The 24853-nt window shown below is 40.8% G+C and overlaps 2 protein-coding genes across 2 annotated transcripts in view; both read right to left on the bottom strand.

The window, feature by feature from the left end:
- LOC118558795 (immunoglobulin superfamily member 11-like) overlaps positions 1-24853 on the bottom strand; it is a 112512-nt gene that overhangs the window by 76971 nt on the left and 10688 nt on the right. The gene's annotated exons all lie outside the window — the stretch shown is intronic.
- Positions 23671-24853, bottom strand: part of LOC118556166 (T-cell surface protein tactile-like) — a 35509-nt gene continuing 34326 nt past the window's right edge. Inside the window, exon 4 of the mRNA XM_036129339.1 lies at positions 23671-24302. Coding sequence (XP_035985232.1) covers positions 24262-24302 — 41 coding nt within the window. The 3' untranslated portion in view covers positions 23671-24261. The remainder of the gene's footprint in view (positions 24303-24853) is intronic.

Genomic DNA, 24853 nt, shown 5'->3' with positions numbered 1-24853 from the left:
TAATTGGCTTCTCTAAATTCTCCTTAGGTGCCAGAGTGTGTGTGAATGGTTGTTTGTCCTGTTTGTCTCTGTGTTGCCCTGCGACAGACTGGTGACCTGTCCAGGGTGAACCCTGCCTCTCGCCCAGTGAACGCTGGAGACAGGCACCAGCAACCCCCGCGACCCCATGAGGGATTAAGCGGGTCAGAACATGGATGGATGGATGGAACCTCTTCAAATGTTTAATATTTGTTGTCCTTGAAAAAGTTTATCACTAGTTGTCAGTTTATCTTAGTTCCTTCTCCGGTTTTTGTTTGACGTCATTAAAACAGTAAGAAAAGTCAGTCATGGTGATAAACTATGTTTTACTTTTACTTTTGGTTCCACCTCTGCTAAGGAGCGGTTCTGTCTGCAGCCTGTTTTGTTTGCTTTGGACTGATTCCAGAACCAACTTTAACTTGTTTCTTTCTGATCCAACAGGTTTTAGCCTCAGTTCTCTGTGGAGCTGCAAGGGGAAACCTGGAACTAAAAACTGGTCCTGGATGTTCTCCAAGCGCGGCCCATCACCTGGATCATTAGAGTAACTCTCAGACTCTTTGGTCCTGATACGTCTAGCATTATTAAACATGTTGTTGCCTGTCAGGAAGAAGCTGCTGCAGGTTCTCCTCTCCTTCATCCACCTTCTGAAAGCACCAGGTTCTTTCAGGCGAGCGATAATTTACTAATTTTTAGCTTTACCTTCAATAAAAGACACAAAGAGCTGAAGGGTGCAGCTCATTTTGGGTTCAGCTCTGTCTGACAGTCTGCCACCCTACCAGCAGAGGGCAGAACCCACCTGCTGCTGCAACAGCTGGTCTACTAACCCTCTGACCTGCTGTTAGTTTGACTCTTTTCTCCATCACAGCTGCTTCATCAGGTTACTGCATCAAACCCTCTCTATAGAAACAGGGACTCTCCCTACCTTCCTCTGCACAGCATAATTTCAGCTGAATAGGGGAAAAAAAGCAAAGTTTGGATGATGAACAAATTAAAAATTATGTTTACTGTCAGATGGAAAATGAAAGTGTCCCAACAGGGAAAGACAAATGGAAGTGTTCAGATACAAATGCTTAAATATCTAGAAATAATAAAAAATATATCAAAATAATATAAAAATGTAACCTATAAATAAGAGACTGTACAGTAAAGGCAAATGTGTAACAGAGAAATAAATACTGTGTACAGGTATCACTTATTAATATAGAGTTGTCAGATTTCTTATCTGATTTGGTGTTAAATACTGATAAGGTTATTATAGTGGGTGATTTTAACATCCATGTTGACACTGAATGTGATAACCTTAGTGTAGCCTTTAAAACTATCCTAGATTCAATTGGTTTTGCTCAAAATGTGCATGAACCGACGCACTCTCGGCTCCATACTTTAGACCTTGTTCTGACATATGGCATTGATTGTGAAGAATTAACAGTATTCTCTCACAACCCTTTCCTGTCTGAACATTTTTTAATAACATTTGAGTTTAATCTAACTGAATTCTCCACCCCCAAAAGAGGGTTCCATTATAGTAGATTTTTATCGGATAATGCTGTATCAAAACTTAAAGAGTCTGTCCCCTTTTTAATATCCTCAGTATTGCAGAAATGCCCTGTAGATGGAAGCATTGCTGTTTCTTCCCATTCACAAATCGATACCTTTGCTAACAATGTGACTTCCTCATTGCGTTCTGCATTAGACAATGTAGCTCCCTTGAAAAAGAAGGTGATTATTCACAGGAAGCTGGCTCCTTGGTTTAATTCAGAGCTGCGTTCCTTGAAGCACAATGTTAGGAAATTGGAGAGAAAATGGCGCTCTACACACCAAGAGGAATCCTACTTAATCTGGAGGGACAGACTATTGTCGTATAACAAGACCCTCCGCAGAGTTAGAGCAGCATATTTTTCATCATTAATTGAAGAGAATAAAAATAATCCTAGATTTCTCTTTAGTACAGTTGCCAAACTTACCCAGAGCCACAGCTCTGTTGATCCATCCATTCCCTTAGCTCTTAGTAGTAATGATTTTATGGGATTCTTCATAAATAAAATTGATGCCATTAAAAATAAAATAATTGGCATCCTCCCAAACATGATTACCTCGTCCTCAGTAAGTGAGGCAGCATTGGAGGAATCTTTAGAATCTGCGCAGTGTTTGAACTGTTTAGAAGCAGTAGAGCTTTCTGAGCTATCTAAAATTTTAGCTTCATCTAAACCTTCTACCTGTATGTTAGACCCAATCCCAACCAAGTTGTTTAAGGACATATTCCCTTTGATCAGTGGCACTATTTTAGACATGATTAATCTATCCTTAGTAAATGGATATGTACCACAGGTTTTGAAAGTAGCTGTTATTAAACCTTTACTTAAGAAACCTTCTCTTGATCAAGATGAGTTAGTAAATTACAGACCTATATCTAATCTTCTTTTCTTATCTAAAATTCTTAAGAAAGTAGTTGCTAATCAACTTTGTGAACATTTACAAAGTAATGACCTACTTGAGGAGTTTCAGTCAGGCTTCAGAGCTCATCATAGCACTGAAACAGCTCTGGTGAAGGTCACTAATGATATTCTCATGGCCTCAGATAATGGACTTGTGTCTATACTTGTCCTGTTAGATCTCAGTGCTGCGTTTGATACAGTTGATCACAATATTCTCCTACAAAGACTTGAACATACTGTAGGGATTAAGGGAAAAGCATTAGGCTGGTTTAAATCTTATCTGTCAGACAGATTCCAATTTGTTCATGTTAATAATAAATCTTCCTCAAACTCTAGGGTCACCTGTGGAGTACCACAGGGTTCAGTCCTTGGACCAATTCTCTTTACTATATATATGCTTCCGATTGGCAAAATTATCAGACAGCATGGGATTAATTTCCACTGTTATGCTGATGATACTCAGTTATATTTATCCATAAATCCTGATGAATCCAATCAATTACTTCGACTGCAGTCATGTCTTGATGACATCAAAAGCTGGATGACTTTAAAGTTTTAATCTTTGGGCCAGAGTCCTCAAAAAATAAACTTCTTAACCAATCACTTAATCTGGGTGGCATTAACCTGGCCTCTGGTAATAAAGTAAAAAATCTTGGTGTTATTTTTGACCAAGACATGTCATTTAAATCCCATATTAAACAGGTTTCCAGAGTTTCCTTTTTTCACCTCCGGAATATCGCCAAAATTAGAAACATTCTGTCCAGGAGTGATGCTGAAAAACTGGTCCATGCATTTGTTACTTCAAGGCTGGACTATTGTAATTCTTTACTATCAGGAATTCCACAAAATGCAGTTCAAAGCCTTCAGCTGATCCAAAATGCTGCAGCAAGAGTTCTGATGAAAATCAACAAGAGGGATCATATTTCTCCAATTTTAGCTTCCCTTCATTGGCTTCCTGTTAAATCAAGAATAGAATTTAAAATTCTTCTTCTAACGTATAAAGCCCTTCATAATCAAGCTCCATCATATATCAGAGCTCTGATTACCCCGTATGTTCCTAACAGAGCACTTCGCTCTCAGACTGCAGGTCTGCTGGTGGTTCCTAGAGTCTCTAAAAGTAGAATGGGAGGCAGATCCTTTAGCTATCAGGCTCCTCTCCTGTGGAACCAACTCCCAGTTTTGGTCCGTGAGGCAGACACCGTGTCTACTTTTAAGACTAGGCTTAAAACTTTTCTTTTTGACAAAAATTATAACTAGTGACTCTTGTTACTCTCAGCTACCTTTATAGTTTTACTGCTATAGGCTTAGGTTACTGGAGTATATCAGGATCTAATTTTCTCACTATATTGAGTTCTACTGTTCTTCAATTATGCATTATGTGTTGTCATTTCTGCTTTAACTTTATGTTCTCTCTCTTTTCTCTTCATAGTAGGTACACCTGGTCTGGCGTTCTGTTAACTGTGACATCATCCAGAGAAGACGGCTCACCCGCTACTACCATCTAATGTAGAACAGATTACTAGATCAATGTGTGCTTCTGTGCTTTTTTGTTTCTCTTGTTGTGTCTCTGTTCTGTCTTCTGTAACCCCAGTCGGTCGAGGCAGATGACCGTTCATACTGAGCCCGGTTCTGCCGGAGGTTTTTTTTCCCGTTAATGGGTGGTTTTTCTTCCCACTGTCGCTTCATGCTTGCTCAGTATGAGGGATTGCAGCAAAGCCATGTACAATGCAGATGACTCTTCCTGTGGCTCTACGGTTCCCCAGGAGTGAATGCTGCTTGTCGGGACTTTGATGCAATCAACTGGTTTCCTTATATAGGACATTTTTGACCAATCTGTATAATCTGACCCAATCTGTATAATATGATTGAACTTGACTTTGTAAAGTGCCTTGAGATGACATGTTTCATGATTTGGCGCTATATAAATAAAATTGAATTGAATTGAATTGAATTGAATAGCAACTTACCATGAGGGCCTCAGGAGATGTGCCAAACCTGTATGTATATTAATGCATAAAAACAACAGATTATTTCAAAGATGGCTCTAAACTCTCACACGATGACCGTGTGACACGCATTTCTTTTAAAGTTCAGCACTTTACCACACATGCCACACACATCCATGTGGGCCATGGATGATGCGTTCACAGCTCTGTCCGTCAGAGCTCACTCTAAATCTGCCTTCTGTTTCAGCTTCTTCCTGCTGCAGGAAGAGCAGTCAGAGTTTTACATAATCTTAGTTTTAACTTTATTCAGTGATTATTTGCACATGAGTACAAGAAGAAAGCTGAATGGACTCAGAAAGGTGGAGTTTTTGTTGCAGCAGACAGAATTTCTGGAGATCAGAGACAATCAGAAAAAGTTATGTTTTCGTCAGAAATGTGAAAATGACCACAGAGATGTTTACTTGTTTAGAAGGTGAAATATTGAGCATAAATGTTGTGAATTGTGATTAAATATACACGATTCTCCTCACATTAGGCAGTCTTGGTACGTTGAATCCATTACAGGAGAACACACCATCCATCCATCTATTTTCTTAATCACTTCTCTCTCATGGGGTCATGGGGGGGGGGGGTGCTGGTGCCTCTCTCCAGGAGTTCAATGGGCGAGAGGCAGGTACACCCTGAACAGGTCAGCAGTCTGTCGCAGGAGAACACGCTAACTGAACAATAAGAGCTGAACTATAAAAGAATAAAAATGTGTAAATAGTTTGTCAGATGGTTGTGAAACTTTAAAGCAGCTAGGAGGAAGGACCTGTGGAAGCGCTCCTTAGAACATCCAGGATGCAGCAGTCTGTCACTAAGAGCTCTCAGCTCTGCAGCAGCTCCATGCCTTGGATGGGAGACATTATCCATCAGTGATGTGATTTTTCTTACAGTCCTGACTCCCACCACCTGCACTGGGTCCAGGGTGCATCCCAGGACAGAGCTGGTCCTCCTGATGAGTTTATCCAGCCGTTTCCTCTCATCTACAGATCAGCTGCTGCTCCAACAGACCATAGAAGAAGGCTGACGCCACCACAGAGTTAAAGAAGGTCTTCAGACGCGCCGTCACTCCCACGTTCTTTACCTTGTCCCTACATTTTATCACATAGTCATCAATGTCAAAGTGAAATTTGGGGACATGGTGAAAGTTTTGAGGTCAAATGAGCATTAAATCTCTCTTATCTCCATTAAGTAGCAGAAATTATTAGACAACAATTTGTTAAATGCAGGTTTTAATTTTTGACAAGTCAGCCCGATTACTAATGGTTGAAGGCGCTTAAATCTGCGACTCATCAACATAACAATGAAAGGTTACATTTAGGGAATGTAACAGAAAGCCAAGCAGCAGCAGATAAAGAGAAAACAGCAATGGGCCAAACAGATCCTTCACTGGTCTCAGATCATTTTACAGCTAATGTTCTGGGGAGTGAGCCTGAGAATGTAGGGTCCTAGTACCACAGTTCTGTTATAGCCCAGGAAGAGGGTCTAAAGGACAGATAATCCATCGAGATGCTTTAACAATCTAAATTAATCCAGCCAAAGGCATAACCTTAAAGTCTGAGAACCCTTGACCAACACCAGCAGACAAAAGTGGTGAGCTGTTACATTTACGACTGCAGGTGTTTAATTTAGTCTCAATAAAGTGTGACACTGTATCAGATAAAAGTTTAGAAGTTTTCTTATAGCTCTCGATGAGATTTGAGAAGTAGGTTTTGTTTGCTGTAGACATGGTTGATTGAAAAACAGACAAAGTGACTTTCCAAGCCTGTGAAAACACTGCTGGTCCAGGTGGAACGAGGTGGAACCACCAGGACTTTAAATCTGTTTGCACTTGTAACAGTCTGATGATAGAGGCTACCTCACCTCACCTCACCTCTCAGACAACCTGGGAGAGCTGCAGAAACTGGACTCCCCCATGATTGTTATGTTGTATCAAAACATCTTTGGTAATTTGAGATCATCAGTTAAAAAATAAAGGTGAAACAGAACCCTGGACAATGACAGTGTTCCTACCCACGCTGGTAAATCCACCAAGGACTGACTCAGAACTAAGTTCTGGGCCAAGTCAGAGCTTGATCTCTAGATAATGGGAAAACGATGCTAAATGTGTAAAATATTCAGTTATTTACCTATAAAGTCTTAAGTAGAAAAATCTGTCTATCTGTATATCTCACCTCCCAGACAACCAGGGAGAGCTGAAGAAGTTAAACTCAACCATGAATGTCAAAACTTCCTTGGAAATTTGAGATCATCAGTTAAAAAATAAAAGTTAAACAGAATGGGTGGGATCAGATTCTACCCATTCTGGAGTAGAAAAATCTGGTTTTAGAATCTGAAGGAAAATAAAATAATAGATTTTGTGACCAGGTCCTTGTGTTTCTACCAGCAACAACTGATAATCTATTCCTATTTATCTCCAAGACATGCAGTAGTTTTTAGCTGAGCTTTTACTGCAGTTTTTACGGTAACTCTATTTACTCTTTAATCCTCCTGGCCAGAAAACTGTCTCAGTGTTTAACTGCTTCAGTGGGTGGAGGCAGATGAGCCTGGTTCTGGTTCTGCTGGAGGTTCTCCTCCCTGTTAAAGGGGAGTTTTCCTCTCCACTGTCGCTTCATGCATGCTCAGTATGAGGGATTGCTGCAAAGCCATCAACAATGCAGACGACTGTCCACTGTGGCTCTACGCTCTTTCAGGAGGAGTGAATGCTGCTTGGAGAGACTTGATGCAACCTGCTGGGTTTCCTTAGAGAGCAAACTTTCTCACCAACCTGGAGGATCTGATGGAGTCTGACTTTGGAAAGAGCCTTGAGATGACATGATGTGACGTTCCCCATAACACTCTACGCATATATTAAAAAAAGGAACCGGGTTGAACGAGCTCAGTGTCAGGGACAGAAAAGGACAAGTCCCTGTTTGTTTATCAGCCACATGTCTTTCCTGCAGAAAAATGTCCCTCATTGTCTGATAAAGATTTTATCTCTGAAAAGCTTCAGCACTGAAACTGTTCTTTTAAGGGTTCCTTAATTATCTGATTTTGACTCTTGCTTTTTAAACCATTGTGACGTGATCACCTTACTTTAATGTATGTACACGTTCCTAGCTAGTTTGCTTTTGCTGCGTACTTCTAATGTTTAAGCATACAGGTTTGCACAGCTTCTTGCATGTGCTGTAACTCTGTAACCCCAGAGGACTAAATTTGTCCGTGTGATTCAGCCTTGGTTTGTGAAACAGAGATAATAGACTAATAAGCATTAAAAGTAGAGTGGACAAATTACCAGAACAGTAAGTAATAAATCCCAGAGTCCCATTCTGTATCACTGAATTTGCTCCTCTGCTCCTCAGGAGGACTATGTGTGAAAAAAATCTCCCAAATCCACGCTGGTGTCACTTCCTTCTTTCTTCTGAAGCTTTCCTCTTTTTCTTCTCATAAACTTGTCAGTTTGCTTCTTATGAGCAGTGGAGCTAAAACGAACGGCTAACATCAAAGCTCACAGGATACATGAACAGTAGAAGTTTACATACTGGTGTTACGTAAACGTGTCACAATGATTGGCCTGTGGGATAAGGTGATACCCCTGAAAAATATTGTCCTCTATACCTTTAAATTGTTGACCACTGGTTGGGTTTCTACATTATTCTCACTAAATATAAATACATCTACAGAATCAGTGTCGGTCCAAAATTATTGTAACTGTAAGCTGCGAAAAATACGGTCAAAGTTTCTCCCTCTGCGTTTATTCCTGTCGGCTCCTATGGCAGCTGAGAGATAGAGAGATCCATCCAAAATGGCGGCGACACAGAATGTGCTACAACACGTAATGAGGCGTCTGTGTGGATAATGTCTATGGATAGAAGCATTTGTGTATAAGGAGGGACAATATCTCAGCCGGATCAGGCTGTCTGCAGCACGGCGTCTGAATCATGAGGGGTTGGTCTCTGTTGGTCTCTGATGGTCTCTGTGACTCTGTTGGTCTCTGTTGGTCTCTGTTGGTCTCTGATGGTCTCTGTGACCCTGTTGGTCTCTGTTGGTCTCTGTTGGTTTCTGTTGGTCTCTGATGGTCTCTGTTGGTCTCTGATGGTCTCTGTGACTCTGTTGGTCTCTGTTGGTCTCTGTGTCTCTGTTGGTCTCTGTTGGTCTCTGTTGGTCTCTGTGACTCTGTTGGTCTCTGTTGGTCTCTGTTGGTCTCTGTTGGTCTCTGTGACTCTGTTGGTCTCTGTTGGTCTCTGTGACTCTGTTGGTCTCTGTTGGTCTCTGTTGGTCTCTGTTGGTCTCTGTGACTCTGTTGGTCTCTGTTGGTCTCTGTGACTCTGTTGGTCTCTGTTGGTCTCTGTTGGTCTCTGTGACTCTGTTGGTCTCTGTTGGTCTCTGTTGGTCTCTGTGACTCTGTTGGTCTCTGTTGGTCTCTGTTGGTCTCTGTGACTCTGTTGGTCTCTGTGTCTCTGTTGGTCTCTGTTGGTCTCTGTGACTCTGTTGGTCTCTGTTGGTCTCTGTGACTCTGTTGGTCTCTGTTGGTCTCTGTTGGTCTCTGTGACTCTGTTGGTCTCTGTGTCTCTGTTGGTCTCTGTTGGTCTCTGTGACTCTGTTGGTCTCTGTTGGTCTCTGTGACTCTGTTGGTCTCTGTTGGTCTCTGTGTCTCTGTTGGTCTCTGTTGGTCTCTGTTGGTCTCTGTGTCTCTGTTGGTCTCTGTTGGTCTCTGTTGGTCTCTGTGACTCTGTTGGTCTCTGTTGGTCTCTGTGACTCTGTTGGTCTCTGTTGGTCTCTGTTGGTCTCTGTGACTCTGTTGGTCTCTGTTGGTCTCTGTTGGTCTCTGTGACTCTGTTGGTCTCTGTTGGTCTCTGTTGGTCTCTGATGGTCTCTGTTGGTCTCTGTTGGTCTCTGTGACTCTGTTGGTCTCTGTTGGTCTCTGTTGGTCTCTGTGACTCTGTTGGTCTCTGTTGGTCTCTGTGACTCTGTTGGTCTCTGTTGGTCTCTGTGACTCTGTTGGTCTCTGTTGGTCTCTGTTGGTCTCTGTTGGTCTCTGTGACTCTGTTGGTCTCTGTTGGTCTCTGTTGGTCTCTGTTGGTTTCTGTTAGTCTCTGTTGGTCTCTGTGACTCTGCGTACATAATAAGGTGAAATCAGCCTCACCTCACTTCACCCTGTCTGCTTGTTTGTTTAACTCAACTGAGTGGATGTGGATTTTACCAAGTGAGTCATGCTGCTGTAGTTAATGGGGAAAACAGAACGATGACACCAGCGTCCCTGTGGGTCCAGCTGATCCTCCTCTCACTTCCCGCAGTGCTTCTGTCTGTCTGGGAAAGAAAACCCGTACGACAGAGGTAAAGACAGAGGGATATCACAGCATGGGGGGGGGGGGGGTCTATCTGGTGACACTTTCACTTCAGTCTCCTCCCTCACTCTTCTCCAGGCTTGATCCTTTCTGGACTCTCAGTAGTAATAATTGTTTGAGTAATTTAACTCAGACTGACTGCAGACCACTATTATCAGCTTTTCTCTCATGTTGAATGAAAACCTCTTCATCTCCACATGACAGCCACATTAAGTTCCTGATTGGTTGTTGTGGCCCAACAAAACACAGAAGTTCAGCTTTTTCAGCTCCAGTTGTCACTTTGCATCCATTGCATGTATCGTGTTGTTCTGTCTTTGCTCTGATTGCCAAAATCTCACATTTGGTGCCTCTAGAATTGCTTCTGTGGTCTTGTGTAGCGTCATTTTGCGTCACGTCGCTCCCATGTGGTACCTGTTCACATCATGTTAATCTGTTGTTCGGCCTAACAAATTCACCTTCAGTGTGAACGCATCCTTATTCTGTGTTTGGGATTCTTTTCCTGTGATTCTGGTTCTCCTGCCCTGTCATCATCTCTCCTTCAGCTCTTCCCTTTCATGTCGATCACTTCTTGTCCAAAGTCCCTCAGGGACTTTTGAGTTTCTAAAAACGTACCAGGAGCCTCCGTTAACTAAGACGGAGGTGTTAGTAGATCGGTTGTGTCCTATTTATCTCTACAAAGGTCTCACAGGAATTCTAAACAGGGAAAAACTCGTTAGATTCAGGCGTCTTTAGAACCCCAGCTAGTCTGAGCTTTAACCCAAAATAGAGAAGGATGGAGGAGGGGGTTCAGTTCTAATCTGACAACAACACTAGTTAGTAACATTCATCTGCCCTGGCTCTCTTTGCTTTCTCCTGCTCTATTTAATTAATTGTTCCCCTCCTTTGTCGTTGGTCCTCCTCCTGTTTGTCCCTTTGTTCTCAGGTCCTCTTCTCTTGTTACGTTCTGTAAGTTTACTTTTGGTCTCAGCATTAAACCATCATTCTCACTATGTGGCTCCTGGATTCATTTTGGTCCAGCATCCACCTGACAACACATGACAGCTTGTGTCTGATTAAAACTGATTCAGATCTTTCTGTTTAGCAGAACAGATCAGTTCATATGAACTAGATGCTGATTTTGTAGAACAATCTGGTCATTTCTGTAGAGAAGAACAGATTCTGACCTCAGACCAGTCCTCCTCTCTGAGGCTAACACAGGTTTGTTCTCAGCAGATCTACACGCAGAGCAGAGGGACGTTCTGTTCAGGTTCTCATGTTTCTGGGATCTGTAGGAGAGGAACAGAGCAGTTAGGTTAGAGGTTGTTTGTTAAACTATTAATAAAATAAACCTGATGGGCAGAAGCTGCTGACTTTTACACAGAGTGACTGATGCCTTAAAGAGTGAAGAGTGGACAGGTCTGTGTTACAGTCAGCATTCACAGCTCTACAGATAAAAGCTGGCAGGATGTTATAAAGATGCTCATGAAACCCAAACAGCTTAAACATAAAGCCTAAATAGACATTTTTCACATGGTTCAAATTGCATTTTCACTCTTATCTGTTGCTCACCTACATTGCTGCTGCCAGTAAACATCAATGAAGATCATAGATGAGAACATAGATGTGTTGGCATGGTAAATACAATATGTTATGCTGTATCTCTGTATCTGAGATCAAAGTCAGTTTAAATCTGACATTTTTACTGCAGAATCTCGCCTGTATAGAGACAGACGAGATGAAGAAGATGGACATCAGAGCAAACAGCAGTGAGGCAGAAGGTAAAGAATCCATTTCCTCATCTGACAGCTTCGTCTAGTTCTCTTAAATTTCAGTTAAAGAAACAAGGAAGCAAAAGTTTAACAACTACATTTTTGTACGGCGATTTGCAGATAAGATACAGACTACTTTTTAAAGCAGCTTAATATTTGTTTTCTGTAACTTTCTACAGGAGGAGTATCCAGCAGTTATGGTGAAGGAACAAGAAGATACACATACATAGTTCTAGATACACATACATAGATGCTTAAACAGTCTATTGATGATATCCAGTAGTTATTTGGAGTGGGAATAGTGCTTGTTGATCTTTCTCTTAATTTACAGGTTATCGATTTATATAAATACACAATTTACTGCAATAGACTGGCTACCTGTCCACAGTGTACCGCCTTCCATTGACAGCTGGAGGTAGACACCATGATCCCTCATGACCCCAGCAGGGATAAAGCGTGTCAGAAGATGGATGGATGGATAATGTATTACTGTCAGGATGGAAGGAGAATTTCACCCAGTATAACAAAAAGTATTTCTGAACAGGATCAACAACTACAGCTTTAATCTTGATTCTTAATTAAGAGAAGAATGTTATAATTTTCTGACGGCCAACCAGGATAATTAGTGAAGAGGTTAAAGTGTGACCAGAAATTAAAAGATCCTCACACATCAGGGATCCATTCCCTGAGAAGAGGACTAATGTAGATCCAGAACCGAGCATATTCAGGTCCAGAAGCACGGAGCAGCACCGCTGTGCAGCAATGCTTGATGGGAGAATATTAGTGAACAATGTCATCCTCAGGGAGGGTTTGTTCTTTAAATGTAGCAGAAAAAAGTTCTTTAAAACTGTGGTTTTCAGTTTCAGATCAGAATAGAAAACAACTTTTCTTAAAAACCGTATAAACATGATGATGTTTTGTTTAGATTGGGGTTTGTCCTCCATGGGGCTCTCTGACCAGATGATCTGGGACCCAATCCTGTTTCTGACGTCCCTCTGTGCTGCAGCCACTGAGCTTTCTGTCGTCTGTCCTCTGCTGAAACACACGGCTCTCACCAGCAGGACTGATCAGCTGTGAGAAACAGGAAGAGGGAAACAACACCACTGCACATCAAACATTTTCCTGTAACATCATGGAGGTCCTTAAACACGAGATCTAAAACAGGATGTGATCCTCCTGAGGTTTTGATCCAGCTCTTGTTCTGCTGATGAGCATCCAGCTGACTAACATTACGGGTAGCCACAAATATAGAAAGGTCACAGGATCATTTCCTATAAAAGACCTGCTCAGCTACAAAATCAAAGATGGGTCACCCAGAATGAAGAAAGGGAGAGAGCACATAAACCAATCACCATCCTCTGATCTGGTACGTCCCACTTTACCTCAGCACTGGACATGAAAACAGTGAATCTGTCAAAAACGATTATCTAGTTGCCTCATTGTTATCATATTACTGTGTTATTATTAGTAATACTATCATGTAAAGGAGTATTGTGTCCACATTAATGAATATACTGCATGTATAAAGAACAGAGGAGTAGAATAAATGTATATTGGTTTATTTGTCTGTAAACTGGAAGGGATTGTAAATCTGATGTTGCTTTAGGAGAAGATTTTATAACTTTTTACTTTTACCCCTTTGTGTATTTACAGTGATTTTAACTATACTTTACAAAGTTCAGTAAACATAGAAACGCAACAACAAATATGACTTTCAGTCAGACGAAGCCTTTAAACATCAGAACACAGAAAAACTGGAAAAGCAGCGCAGAGAGCAGGAAGGACTGAGGACAAGGACAGACACGAAGCAGGAAATATGTAAACAGGACGACTATCAGCTGAAGGGGAGTGTTGTTCTGTCTGCCTTTGGTCATGTGACCCAACAGCTGACTGAGGTAAACAAATAACCAGAAGAGTTTAATGTGACGTTAAGAAGCTCCAGTTCAATCTGAGCGTCACAGACAGCAGTCAGCTGGGAGCTTCTCACAATTAAGGTGAGTTTATGTTTAGTTTTTGTTTTTTAGTTTGTTTTCTGCTGATAAAAAGCAAAGGAGACTTAATTGTTATTAAACTGACGAGAACTGTGAATATTTTCTTCTGTTAGAACAAATAAATCTTCTTCATCACTAAACTGTCACAGAGATTAAAGCTGGAAAAAGACGATAATTCATTTTAAAATCAGAACAGGACACAGATTACATAAGAGTAATTATTTCTAAAGCTTTGATGAGCCTATGTGTCGTATAGGATGTGACTGAATATCATTTTAAAATGACCTAAAAAGTCATTATTTTTGACTGAATCTGGATTTCACAGCTTTATGTTCAGACTGTGTCACTTTGTGGGTTTTTCCTGTTAAACAGTCTCTGTCTCTATTCGCTCCTTTCTGATCATTTGCTCATGGAAAACTGGGCTCTGTCTGTCGCTTGTGAATCAAAGAGAAACTAACTTTAGGTGAGAACCTCCCAGTTACCTAAAAGTGGACTTAGAGAGTTTTTTTGGTCCTTTTTGGGTGATTTAATTGAAAATAAACCTGCTCAGATTTGACTCTGACGTGTTTGACTGTAAAGGAAAAGTTTTGCTGTAAATGTTTCAGGTTAAACATCCAGACTGTGAGAGTTTCTTAGTGACATCAGGTTATTTACATGGAGGTAAATGGCGCTCTGTTCTGGCTGATGTTTGGTGGTTTAGATAACAGGCGTGGCTGATTAGTGAAGCAGAGCTTTGTAACCAGAGGACTGGTTTTACCAAGTTTAACCATTTCCACTGAACACATGATGATGTTACAGATCAGAGAACAGAGATTAACAGATTAGTCAGCTGGTCTCTGTTAGTCAGTCATTATGTAAAATCATATCAATCTGCACATATTTGATGTCTTATAGAACATCATTGATCTCACAATGGAGAAATTCACTTCTGCTTTTAACCCATCATCCTAGGGGAGCAGTGGGCTGCCACTGTGCGACGCCTGGGGAGCAATCTGGGTTTAAGGGTCTTGCTCAGGGACCCAGAGTGCAGGTAGTAGGAATCAAACCGAGTACTTGCATCCTTCTATAAGTGCAAGCTGCTCTAACCACTAGGAAATGTGCTACAGATAAATTTGCCTTACCTTTGCCTCTTATGGAAATGTTGGGCTCTGACATCTGAAACCTTTCCGTTCCATTTTACAGTCAGAGAAAAATCTTCCTACTTCCCTGCTGCTATTTAAATGTAGCCTCTGTGTGTCAGGGAGTGAAAACTATATAATTGTATAAAACTAATAGTTGATTGTTCCTCAATGGGGAAACTCGGGTGAGACGGTGGCAAAGACAGAGTCCCACAATGAAACAGAAACTTAGAAGAAAAGGGAAGAGAAGAGGCAGGAAGAAAAGACGTCCGCAGCAGAACAAACAGCAGAACACAGAGGGAACAAAGAGAAACCAGGACCTTTAATAAAACCGAGTAGTGAAAAACCACAACAAACAGGTGGAAACAATCAGCTGATGGGAAAAGCAAAGATAGAGGAACCCAGGAAGGCACAATAATAGAGAACATACTATTGAACCAACCTGCTGTACCTGACCCTGTTTGACCCAATGCTAGTTCTAGTAATCAGATTTAACAGCTGATGGTTAATCAGATAAATGTGAAAGTCCTCAGCAGAACTGACCCCTGCATATCCTACTCCAGAGATTTTACATCCACTAGCTGAGAATAAATGCTTCTATCAAGCTTATTAAAGTGGGTGGGATTAAAGTAAATAACACAAATAAATCAATCGAAAGTGGAATAAAATACAAAATCTACATGGCTGCTGTAGATATAAGACTCTTAGACATGAAAAGAGATTTGTGATTAGTGAGGGGGGGGGGGGGGCAGCTGAGGACAGAGGCAGAATCACTGTAAGTCCAGCAACAGTTTCTGAGTCTATTTATTTTTATAGAGATCAGTTTTTACTGCAGTTTCTGGTCCGTTTTCCTTAAAGTTCTGTCTTCATTCAGAGAAGACACCTTCTTGTCCCCTACTGAGACCTTAAAGTTAAAACTGAGTTAAGACTAGTTCACCTTAAAACCTCAGAACCTGTCTGTATTTAATTGCCCAGTCAATAACTATAAACTTTATTAAAGGATGGAAGGACACCGTCCAAAAGACTCCCCCACATGGAGGACCGTCTGTAGACTCCCTCTGTCTCTCCTCTGGTGGCATCAGGTGGGACTGGAGAACCTGGAAGCCTCTGCACAGCACACAGAGAGCTGACCTTTGACCCCGTGCCTCCTTAACAAAGCAGCATCCTGTGCATTTCTAGTGAATCTTGTGCTTCAGCATTGAAGCTTCCAGCAGAACGCTGAGATGAGATGTTTCTTTAAACGTCCACATGTAGGAGTTCATAACATGAGGAGAGAAACACAGATATATATATATAGCTCAGAGTTCTGGAGGCTACCAGGAGGATTAGAGGACCCTCTGAGACTCCTGTCCATGTCCACCCTTACTGGAGACCCTGGGGAGATGTCCATGAGGCGGGTCCACCTGGTCACCCTCAGAGGAGAGCTCAGGAGTCAGATGGAGAAGAAGCCAGGAGTTTAAATGGTAATAAAGATGATTTAACCAGGAGTGTTGATAGTGCAGGTGTGTCAGGGTGAGGATGAGGATGAGGAGCTGCCACAGGAGTGATGAAGAGGCACAGAGTGGGTACAGGGGAGACCTGAAGGATCTGGGGAGACGTAGACAGGAACAGTGGGTAATCTGGTCAGACCCTACAGAGATGGAGAGGAGCGTTTCAGACCATTGGCTGATGAAGAGGAGTTTGCAGCATGTAAACCAGTGAGAAGGTGGCATAGCTGATGCTGAGGATGATGGGAAATATTGGCTGAGGTGGTGAACCCTGCTGACCGAGGTAGAAGGAGTCCAGGTTCCTGCAGAACCTCAGGGTGGAGCTGCTGGTGCCTCCTGGGATGTTTAACCTTCATTTAAAGACAGTAGATGGAGATTTTTCTGTTTGTCCGCTGGCTGAATACTTCAGAAATCTGAATACTTCCTGCCTCACTGGTACCAACAGCATGATTAATGATTAATTATAAACAGGGACAATACATGTGACTGAATAAGGCAACATTAGTTTTAACATGGATGGGTAAATCTCAGTAGAAGACCAGCTGAGACTCAATGTTTCTATTTCTATTCTCTTCATAACTCGGTGTAGAGTAGGAGGAGTGTGGAGTAATTACTGAGGAATATCTGACGTCAGTAATTACTCCACCAACACATCACTGATCAGGAAATAAAAACTAATGACGTCCTCTAAAACCAGAACTACAAGTCAGTGGACCTGGACCACATTCATGGAGGCTGCTGCTCCCACCAGCATTTAGTAAAACTTCATTCCTGGAATGTTTTTAGCAGTTCTCTATGATTCATGTGACCTTTAGTCATTCAGGTTCTACTGCTCAGTGTTAATGGGACAGGATGTTTCAGGCTTAATGAAGAATCACTTTTTACTGTTTTATGTTTCATGTTCAGCAGAAAAAGGATTTAGCAATAAAATGTGAGACTAAACCTCTGACAGTTAAAATGAAAACATTGACCCGTCAGTGAAGTTGCTGCCAGGACCGGCAGACCAGCTGCATGTTCACCATTCCTGATCCAGAGAATGTGTTCAGGTGAAGGTTAGAGGTCAGAAGGTCTGCAGTACTCCAGTCTCTGAGGAACGTTTCCAGACATTTAACCTGTGGACCAGAAGGAAACCGGGTTTTAAACCTTTTTCCACCCATCAGCAGCTTCCAGCGCTGCTCAGCCTTTTTAAAGTTCTTCTTTAAAAAGATCCGGCTCACGCGGCTTCCAGCTTTGGTTCAGTGATCCGTGAACTCTTCCTCCTTCTGACTGTCAGGATGAACCAGTTCCTGTTAATCTCTGTTTGTCTGCTGCTGATGGACACGTTGATCAGAGATGAAGAGATAACTTCACTCTTTTCTGCAGAGTAAGAAATTAAATAATGATAATTCTGACCAAGATTTTACATTTGTTCAGAAAACTTCTTTCAGGTTCTAAATTAATTTCAACTAATGTAACAGAACAGTGACATGATAGGCTTGTTTTCCTCATAACAACATTAAATAATAAAACACTGCTCCTCCTTTTAAACAAATAACTAAGTGTGATAACAAAATGTGTCTCTAACCAAACTTTCATTTCTAGATTTAAAGGAATCAGGAATTATTTCAAACGTTGTTTCCATTGAGCAAAAACTTTGTTTCCTCCATTTCAAGTCATTTATGGTCTCATGAAAATCAAATCTTTTTATGTCTTTTTATCTCTGACAGGAGTTTTAGTGAAACATTTCCACAGAAAAAGATCAAAAACAGAATTTAATGTTGAGGAAACAGCAGCTGCTTCTTGTTCTTCTCAGCTTTTCTCTGTTAGGCGTCGCCACAGTCACTCTTCTGTCTCCATCTTTCTTCCTCTTTTTCTCTCACATCAACTACCTTCATGTCCTCTTTAACTCTTCCATAAATCTCCTCAGGGGACCATCCTCAAAAAATGGTCGTCAGACTCTTATTTTGGTAGTCACATGCTGAAAAGTTTGCTCAAGGCCTCCTCCTGGCAGCTCCAGCCTCAGCATCCTTCTACTGATCTTCTCAGCATCTCTCCTCCTCCTAACCATCTCAGTCAGGCTTTGTCTCCAGAACATCTACCATGATCTGTCCTCTGATGGACTCATCCTGATCCTCTCCATCTTCGTCTCTCCCAGAGAACCTCATCATCTTCATCTCTGCTGCCTCCACCTCTGCCTCCTCTCTGTCTTCTCTCTCTGGTCATTCTGACCAAACAGAAGGAATTTACACTTTTATTTTATTTTCCTGACTTGTTCAAACATTTTATCAACATGTTTTCATCAAACATGCATGTTAGAAACATCTGTTAGATGATTAGTCCTCCTGATCCAGTCCACAGAGCAGTGCTGTGATTGACCCGTCTGACCTCTCTGCTTGGTGTCGGTTCTTCTCCTGCAGATCAGAGGAACATCAGAGCAGAACCTGGAGACAACGTCACTCTGCCATGAAGAGTTCCTCACAGCAACGCCTTCACAGCTGCTGAGAGGAGAAGACATTACCCAGAGGATGAGGAGGTTCTCTGCAGAGATGAGACCATAGAACAGCTCCATCCTCCAAGAACTAGGACCAGGTTCTGGAGGAGAGATGAAGGACGGAGAGATGAAGGACGGAGAGATGAAGGACGTGGTGACTGATGAAGGAGGAACTGATGAGTCGAGTCGTTCAGAGGAACAAGAAGAAGAGATCTGCTTTAAAGACTGATCCAGCCAGCATCTTCATCCTGGATGTAGCTCCTCCTCCTCTAGGTAGGTCCTTCACTCTATCGCTGGGTTGGTTTTATTTATTATTAATTATACGACCAGGCACCAAAACTCAGAGTTTCATGTTTTTTTATGGCAGTTGGTGGTGTAATAAAAGAAAAAACACCACATGGTGTTAAAAATTCACCTTTTTTATATGATATTTATAATTTATTTACGATGTAATCTGGTAGTGAGCCGCCCTGACAGCTCTACAGCCAACAGAGTCAAGGATAGTTCTCCAATCAGCTCCCTGTAGAAAATATAAAGTTTATTAAATAATTCCTGTTGGTCTAGTTTTTAGACTAACAAGCTCAGCATCAACTAATAGAAAATATGTTTCTAACATGTATGAAACAGAAATAAATACAGTCATAGTCAATAAAAGAGATTATTGAAAAAGTTTCTTAACGTCAGTAACTGATCTCTCAGTGAAACACATTATATAGATTAATTACACACTGACTGATGTATCAAGGCTTTATTTCTGTTAATTATGATGATTTTCCGCTTCTGGCAATGAAACAACAATTTAAGATTAAAATATTACATCAGAGCAATAAATACAAATTTAATGGAGAAATGTGGGCTTCATTAGAAGTATGTTTAATACCTGCTTAAAGGTTTTTTTTCACCAAACACCCTGCAGCATTTTAACAGTAGTTTTAGCTATCGACCTCTAGCAGAAACAATATTTCTATGTTTTATTGTAAATCTTTATTTCTTTCATAGAAAGCCTGTTGGAAACAACATAGGATTGAATTATCTTTATTTTGGTCAGAAACTTCTCCACTAAATCACAGCCTTGAATTCTGTAGACATAAACCAATGTGATCAAGTCTCATCAGCTTCACTCACTGTCATGATAATCCTTCATAAGAGGCTCCATCAGTGTGTTTCATCAGTTTCATCTTGACTGTTTTATTTTTATACAAGTGGATCAGAAACACTTTGGGTGAGAATATGTGAGCCTGTAGTTCTTCTATAGGACAGCAGGGGGCAGTCACTGCGAAGGAGTCGATAAAATGTACACATTTATTTACATAATCTCTACAAATAGTGACATTAGGTCTGCTTGGGAAGGACTTTTTAAGAGTCTTGGGAAAATACATTTTCATATTTTCCAGTAACCATTTAATAAATCATGTTATTCTACAGCAAGCAGAGGAATGATGGATGTTTTCAGCTCATGGATCAGATCTTCATGTCTCGGTTTCTGTGGAGCTGACAGAGAATTAGCCTTAAATCTGGAGGCTGTGGAGGAAGTCTCAATTTTTAGCTCTGGAATAATAACGCTATTGTTTTAATTTAGATGAGAAAGTTGAATGTTATTCTGTTGGTGTTGTATTATGAATTGTGATTATAAACTTTATACTGGTGACTATTAATGAGCTAAAACAGAAACAGGCTAATAATTCACAGTATGAGTTATTTTGGGGTAAATTATAAACATGTTGATTCATTATTTACCTGGTACTTATATTCAAAAAGGTAATTTGAATACTTTATATTGACAAAATGCCCTATTAGTTAATTAAGGAAGCAAATGATGCGGTGAAACACAGTGCTTGAAAATAAAATTGATAAAACATCATGGCTGAATTAAATATTTAGTTTTAAGTCAGTCTGGAGGAATTAAAATTAACAGCCGATTACTTTTTCCCAAATTTCTTCTGAATTTGTTTGATGAAGGAAACACAATTTAATTAGATTCAATCAACTTTATTAATCCCAAAAGGGTCATTAGTTAAAAGCGGCATGTCTGCAACAGTAAATACACAAATCACACATTATTAATGACATACAAGCAGTCAGCATGTGAACATAAACCCCAGAGGATCCACACAGAGCTCTGACGCTTGATAGCAGAAGGGATGAAAGATTTGGAGCGATGGTTCATCTTCCACAGCGAATAACGAGGAGAGACCAGGATACTTTCTGCTTTCTGAGCTGTTTGCTGGTTGTAGAAAACATTAAAGTCTCTGTTTCACACTGATGAATTTAGAACAGATTATTATAATGTTGTTCAGGATAATCCTGTCTTTAACTGTCAGATTGGGAAACCAACAGATAAAAGAAAAATTTAAAAGACTCTGAATAGAAGAACAATAAAATCTACACAAGATGACCGGATAACCCTAACCCCCCCCCCCCCCCCCCCCCCACACACACACACACACACACACACACACACATGTTTAATGTACATAGTGAGGACCGTGCCTTGACTTCCTCAGACTTTCATTAATTTTCAAACTTTCTATGGCCTGAGTCTAACCTAAACCCTAAATGACCCCTTAATCCTAAATTAAATGATAAATGGACTGACCTTATATAGAGAGAGCTTTTCCAGTCATGCTGACCACCTAAAGCCCTGTACACTACAGCCACATTCACCCAGTCACTCTCACTAACGCACACATCCATAAACAGTCCTAAACTTAACCCCTGACCCAGAATAGTGAGGAGGTTTATATGCTCCCCACTTTACATCTAAATTAACAGAAAATATTCTCACTCAGCTGCACATAAAAGAACACACACACTTTTATCCAAACTTACACAGCTTGTGTCAAGTACCTCTGATTCTGGTATGTTTTACTACACTTTTAAATATATTAATACATTTTACCAGAGGTCACCAAAGGTCAACCCCTTCCTGCATTACTCAGATCAAACTTAATGCTCTCACTCTATTGTGACACATTTGTTCTGGTTTCCTTTTGGAAATAAGGAGGAAGTTTAACCCCAAACCTACTAGTGTCTCAAACCTGCAGCTTCATGATTTCTTTAAAATATTTCTGGTTTTCCAGAATCTTTGTTACCATAATGAACTTTTTAATGAGACAAAGTCTCAGAATTCACCAGATTACACAAAACCTGCAGAGACAACATCATGATCTCAGTGACTTGGTGGATAAACTGTTGAATTGAGTTTATTCATCAAAATGTTGAAGCTAACTGCTCAGAGCGTCATTACCGCTGCATCAGGAAGTCTGTGTGTATATATTTATACGTTGACCATATAAGGAGTTAACCTGACCCTTGCCAGCTGTATGTCGCTCCGCCTAGCTCCACTCACATACATCTGGGACATCGCCCATAGAGAGTGATTTCTTCAACCAATTTTATTGTCTGGCCAATCAGGACGCAGGGCTGGAGTTTCATAGATGTGACGTAGTGGAGACGCGACCGTGACGTGAGACTGTTTTGATAGCAATGGCGGCTTGTCGAGGAAGCAAGCGTTAACATTGATGCTGCTATTTCTTCCGTGTTGTCCAATCTACCTAATATTGTTTCATTAAAAGAACATCAGAGAACGCCTCTGAAGGCTTTTGTTGGTGGAAACCATGTTTTCGCCCTTCTCCCGACCGGATTTGGCAAGTTTTGTTTTCCGGGGCGCGTCCGTGGCGGAGCGGTTATGAACCATATTAGGAGGCCTTTAGTCCTCAACGCGGTCGGCCCAGAATCGACTCCGCGGCGCTTTGCCGCCTGTCTTCCCCCCTCTTCCTGTCAGCTCACTGTCAATAAACATGCGTCGCTATCATCAGCATCACGGGTTAGCTTCGGTGTGAGTGGTTGAAATAGCACGTCGATAAAAGATGACAGACAAGTGGCTTATCCAATCATATGCAAGGAGTTTTGATAAGGCCCGCCTTCTGTAAAGGCAATTCCTATGGAGATGTCCCAGATGTATGTGAGTGGAGCTAGGCGGAGCGAAATACAGCTGGCTAGGGTCAGGTTAATAAGGAGTTCCTTTGAATCAGAATTTCTCCTTCAACTTGTTCTGAAGGATGAAGCTCTGAGAAACATTTCCATCAACTCATGTGGAAACTTTAGTTTCCTCCAGAGAAGAGGTGAGTTTGTTCATTATTACGCCTTTTTATAAATATAAATATCTAGAATTGTATGTCACTTTATTAAAGGCCTGCTGTGCATCATCTACACTGATTTCAGCTGAACGGTGAAATCAGCTGAAGATGTGGGATTGATTTTAAAGAAATTTGGTAGTAATAAGGGAATCAACTGTGTTATAATTAATTAGCAAGTTATTCCAACAAAGAGCCTGAAATGAAAAGTAAAATTCAACTTATAAAATAATGTTTACTTTTAATAAGATGACTCCTAGAAATATAAAACCTGCCTTCAACAGAATCAAGTGCAGCTATAAAAACTTTAAGAATAGCAGATAAGTCATTAATCCATGTATCAAATGTAAATAATGTTCTGTTTTTTAAATAAATGTTTCATTTGAGGAATAACTTGTCATTGTTTAGTTATTTTTATCCTGGTCAATGTCAAACTGTGTTCAGAGAATGCAACAACTCATTCAAATAAGTAAAGATGTTATAGAGAAACATGAACTATTTATTAAAACTAAACATTTCATCCGACTCCATGATCTTTTTCTCTTCACTCCAACCCAGAAACTAACATCTGCTTACATCATGTTTAAAATGGAGACTGAAGTGTTTTTCATATTTAGAATGGCTCCATAAATGCCTCTGAACAGCAGGAATAACGTTTGATATATAATTAGGAAATTAAAGGAACGTCATACACAGCTGATGAAGGCTCAGAAACCTGAAATAACTTCAAGGTTTCTCATTTTCTAAAATGTTGGAGGTGATGACATGATTATAGTTGGAAAACATGAATCAAAAACCTGAAAAAAATAAATAAATCCAAACCTCGCAGATAAAGCTCAGGAAATATTTACTTTAATAAAGATTATGTTTACTGTTCACTCACCACCATCTCCACACTGTAGAAATTGTCACTATTTAACGGTCGTTTTGAAATTAAAGACATCAGAAATGGTTCATAAATAACAATTTAATCAATTTTAAGGCAAGCGTAACATTTAACAACCTGAATGAGACGTTTCTGTTAAAACAACATTCAGCAGTGCATAAAGCAGCCATTTGATCCATTAACAAGAGAACCAAAGGAACCAGCGGGTCGGCCCTGAGACCTGAAGTTCTCCTCAGCATGAAGTCAGATAATAACCAGTTAGCTGCTGCTGAAGGCAACTAGAGCTGCACAGTGAGCCGCAGCGGTTCTGCAGAGTGAAATAAGGCATCAGACCCATCAGGCAGATGTGTTCAGTGATGATGAAGATGAAATCAGGACACATTTGGAGGTTTAAATACAGAAACTTCTAAAAGTAACAATACTGTAACAGGATCCTGACATTCAGTCTAAAGCTTTACAGAATAACGAGGCAACAAGTCCAGCCTGGAACGGCTTTTAGAGCAGATCTGGACCAGGCTGAGCCATTAAACTCTGCTGAGGTCCAGCTGCTGCTCCAGGAAGCAGGTCTAGATTTGATTTTCTTTTAAGAAAAATAGCAACTATAGCAACAATTATAATTATGGCAGGTACAACAACTCCAACAAACACTCCAGCCCTCTATCCATCAGATCCACGTTTGCTCCCGTCATCAGGCTCCCCTGTAGAACAGAACCAGATAAATCTCATCAGTGAGGTCAGAGGGGACTGAAGAACATCCTCTACTCTCTGAAAGCTGCACTAAGGCCAGCTGCTTCCTACAGAGTCTCATCATCATCAGAAAACCTCTGACCAGAGGAGCTTTCTAGAAAAGTGTTGGTGGGAAAACTCTGAGTTTGGAGAAATTCTGGATTTACTTTTTAAAAACAGAGAAAATGTAAACTGAGTATATCACCATGGTAACAGGCTTTTCCTCTACAAACTGGGTTTCTCCTGGCTGGGCTGAACTGCTCTACCACATGGTTTCACTTTCACAGACTTTAAATTTTATAGCAGAACTATGTGTGGATTTACCTGAGGAGTTATTTTCTGACCTACTGGGTGGGCTGTTACTCCCAGCTATTATTTTATTTGTTGGCAGAGCTTTAAAACTATTAATAAATGCCAACGGTCAAACAAGCAACAAAAAAAACATGAAGTCAGTAATGTCCTCAGCACTGGTCCCTTTCTACAGGCAGATAGGCAGAGAACCGCTTCATCAGCATAATTAGAG

This window comes from Fundulus heteroclitus, unplaced genomic scaffold, assembly GCF_011125445.2.
Source record: "Fundulus heteroclitus isolate FHET01 unplaced genomic scaffold, MU-UCD_Fhet_4.1 scaffold_158, whole genome shotgun sequence".
Lineage (NCBI taxonomy): Eukaryota > Metazoa > Chordata > Actinopteri > Cyprinodontiformes > Fundulidae > Fundulus > Fundulus heteroclitus.
The sequence above is the reverse complement of the archived record's forward strand: the minus strand, read 5'-3'. Positions and strand labels throughout refer to the sequence as shown.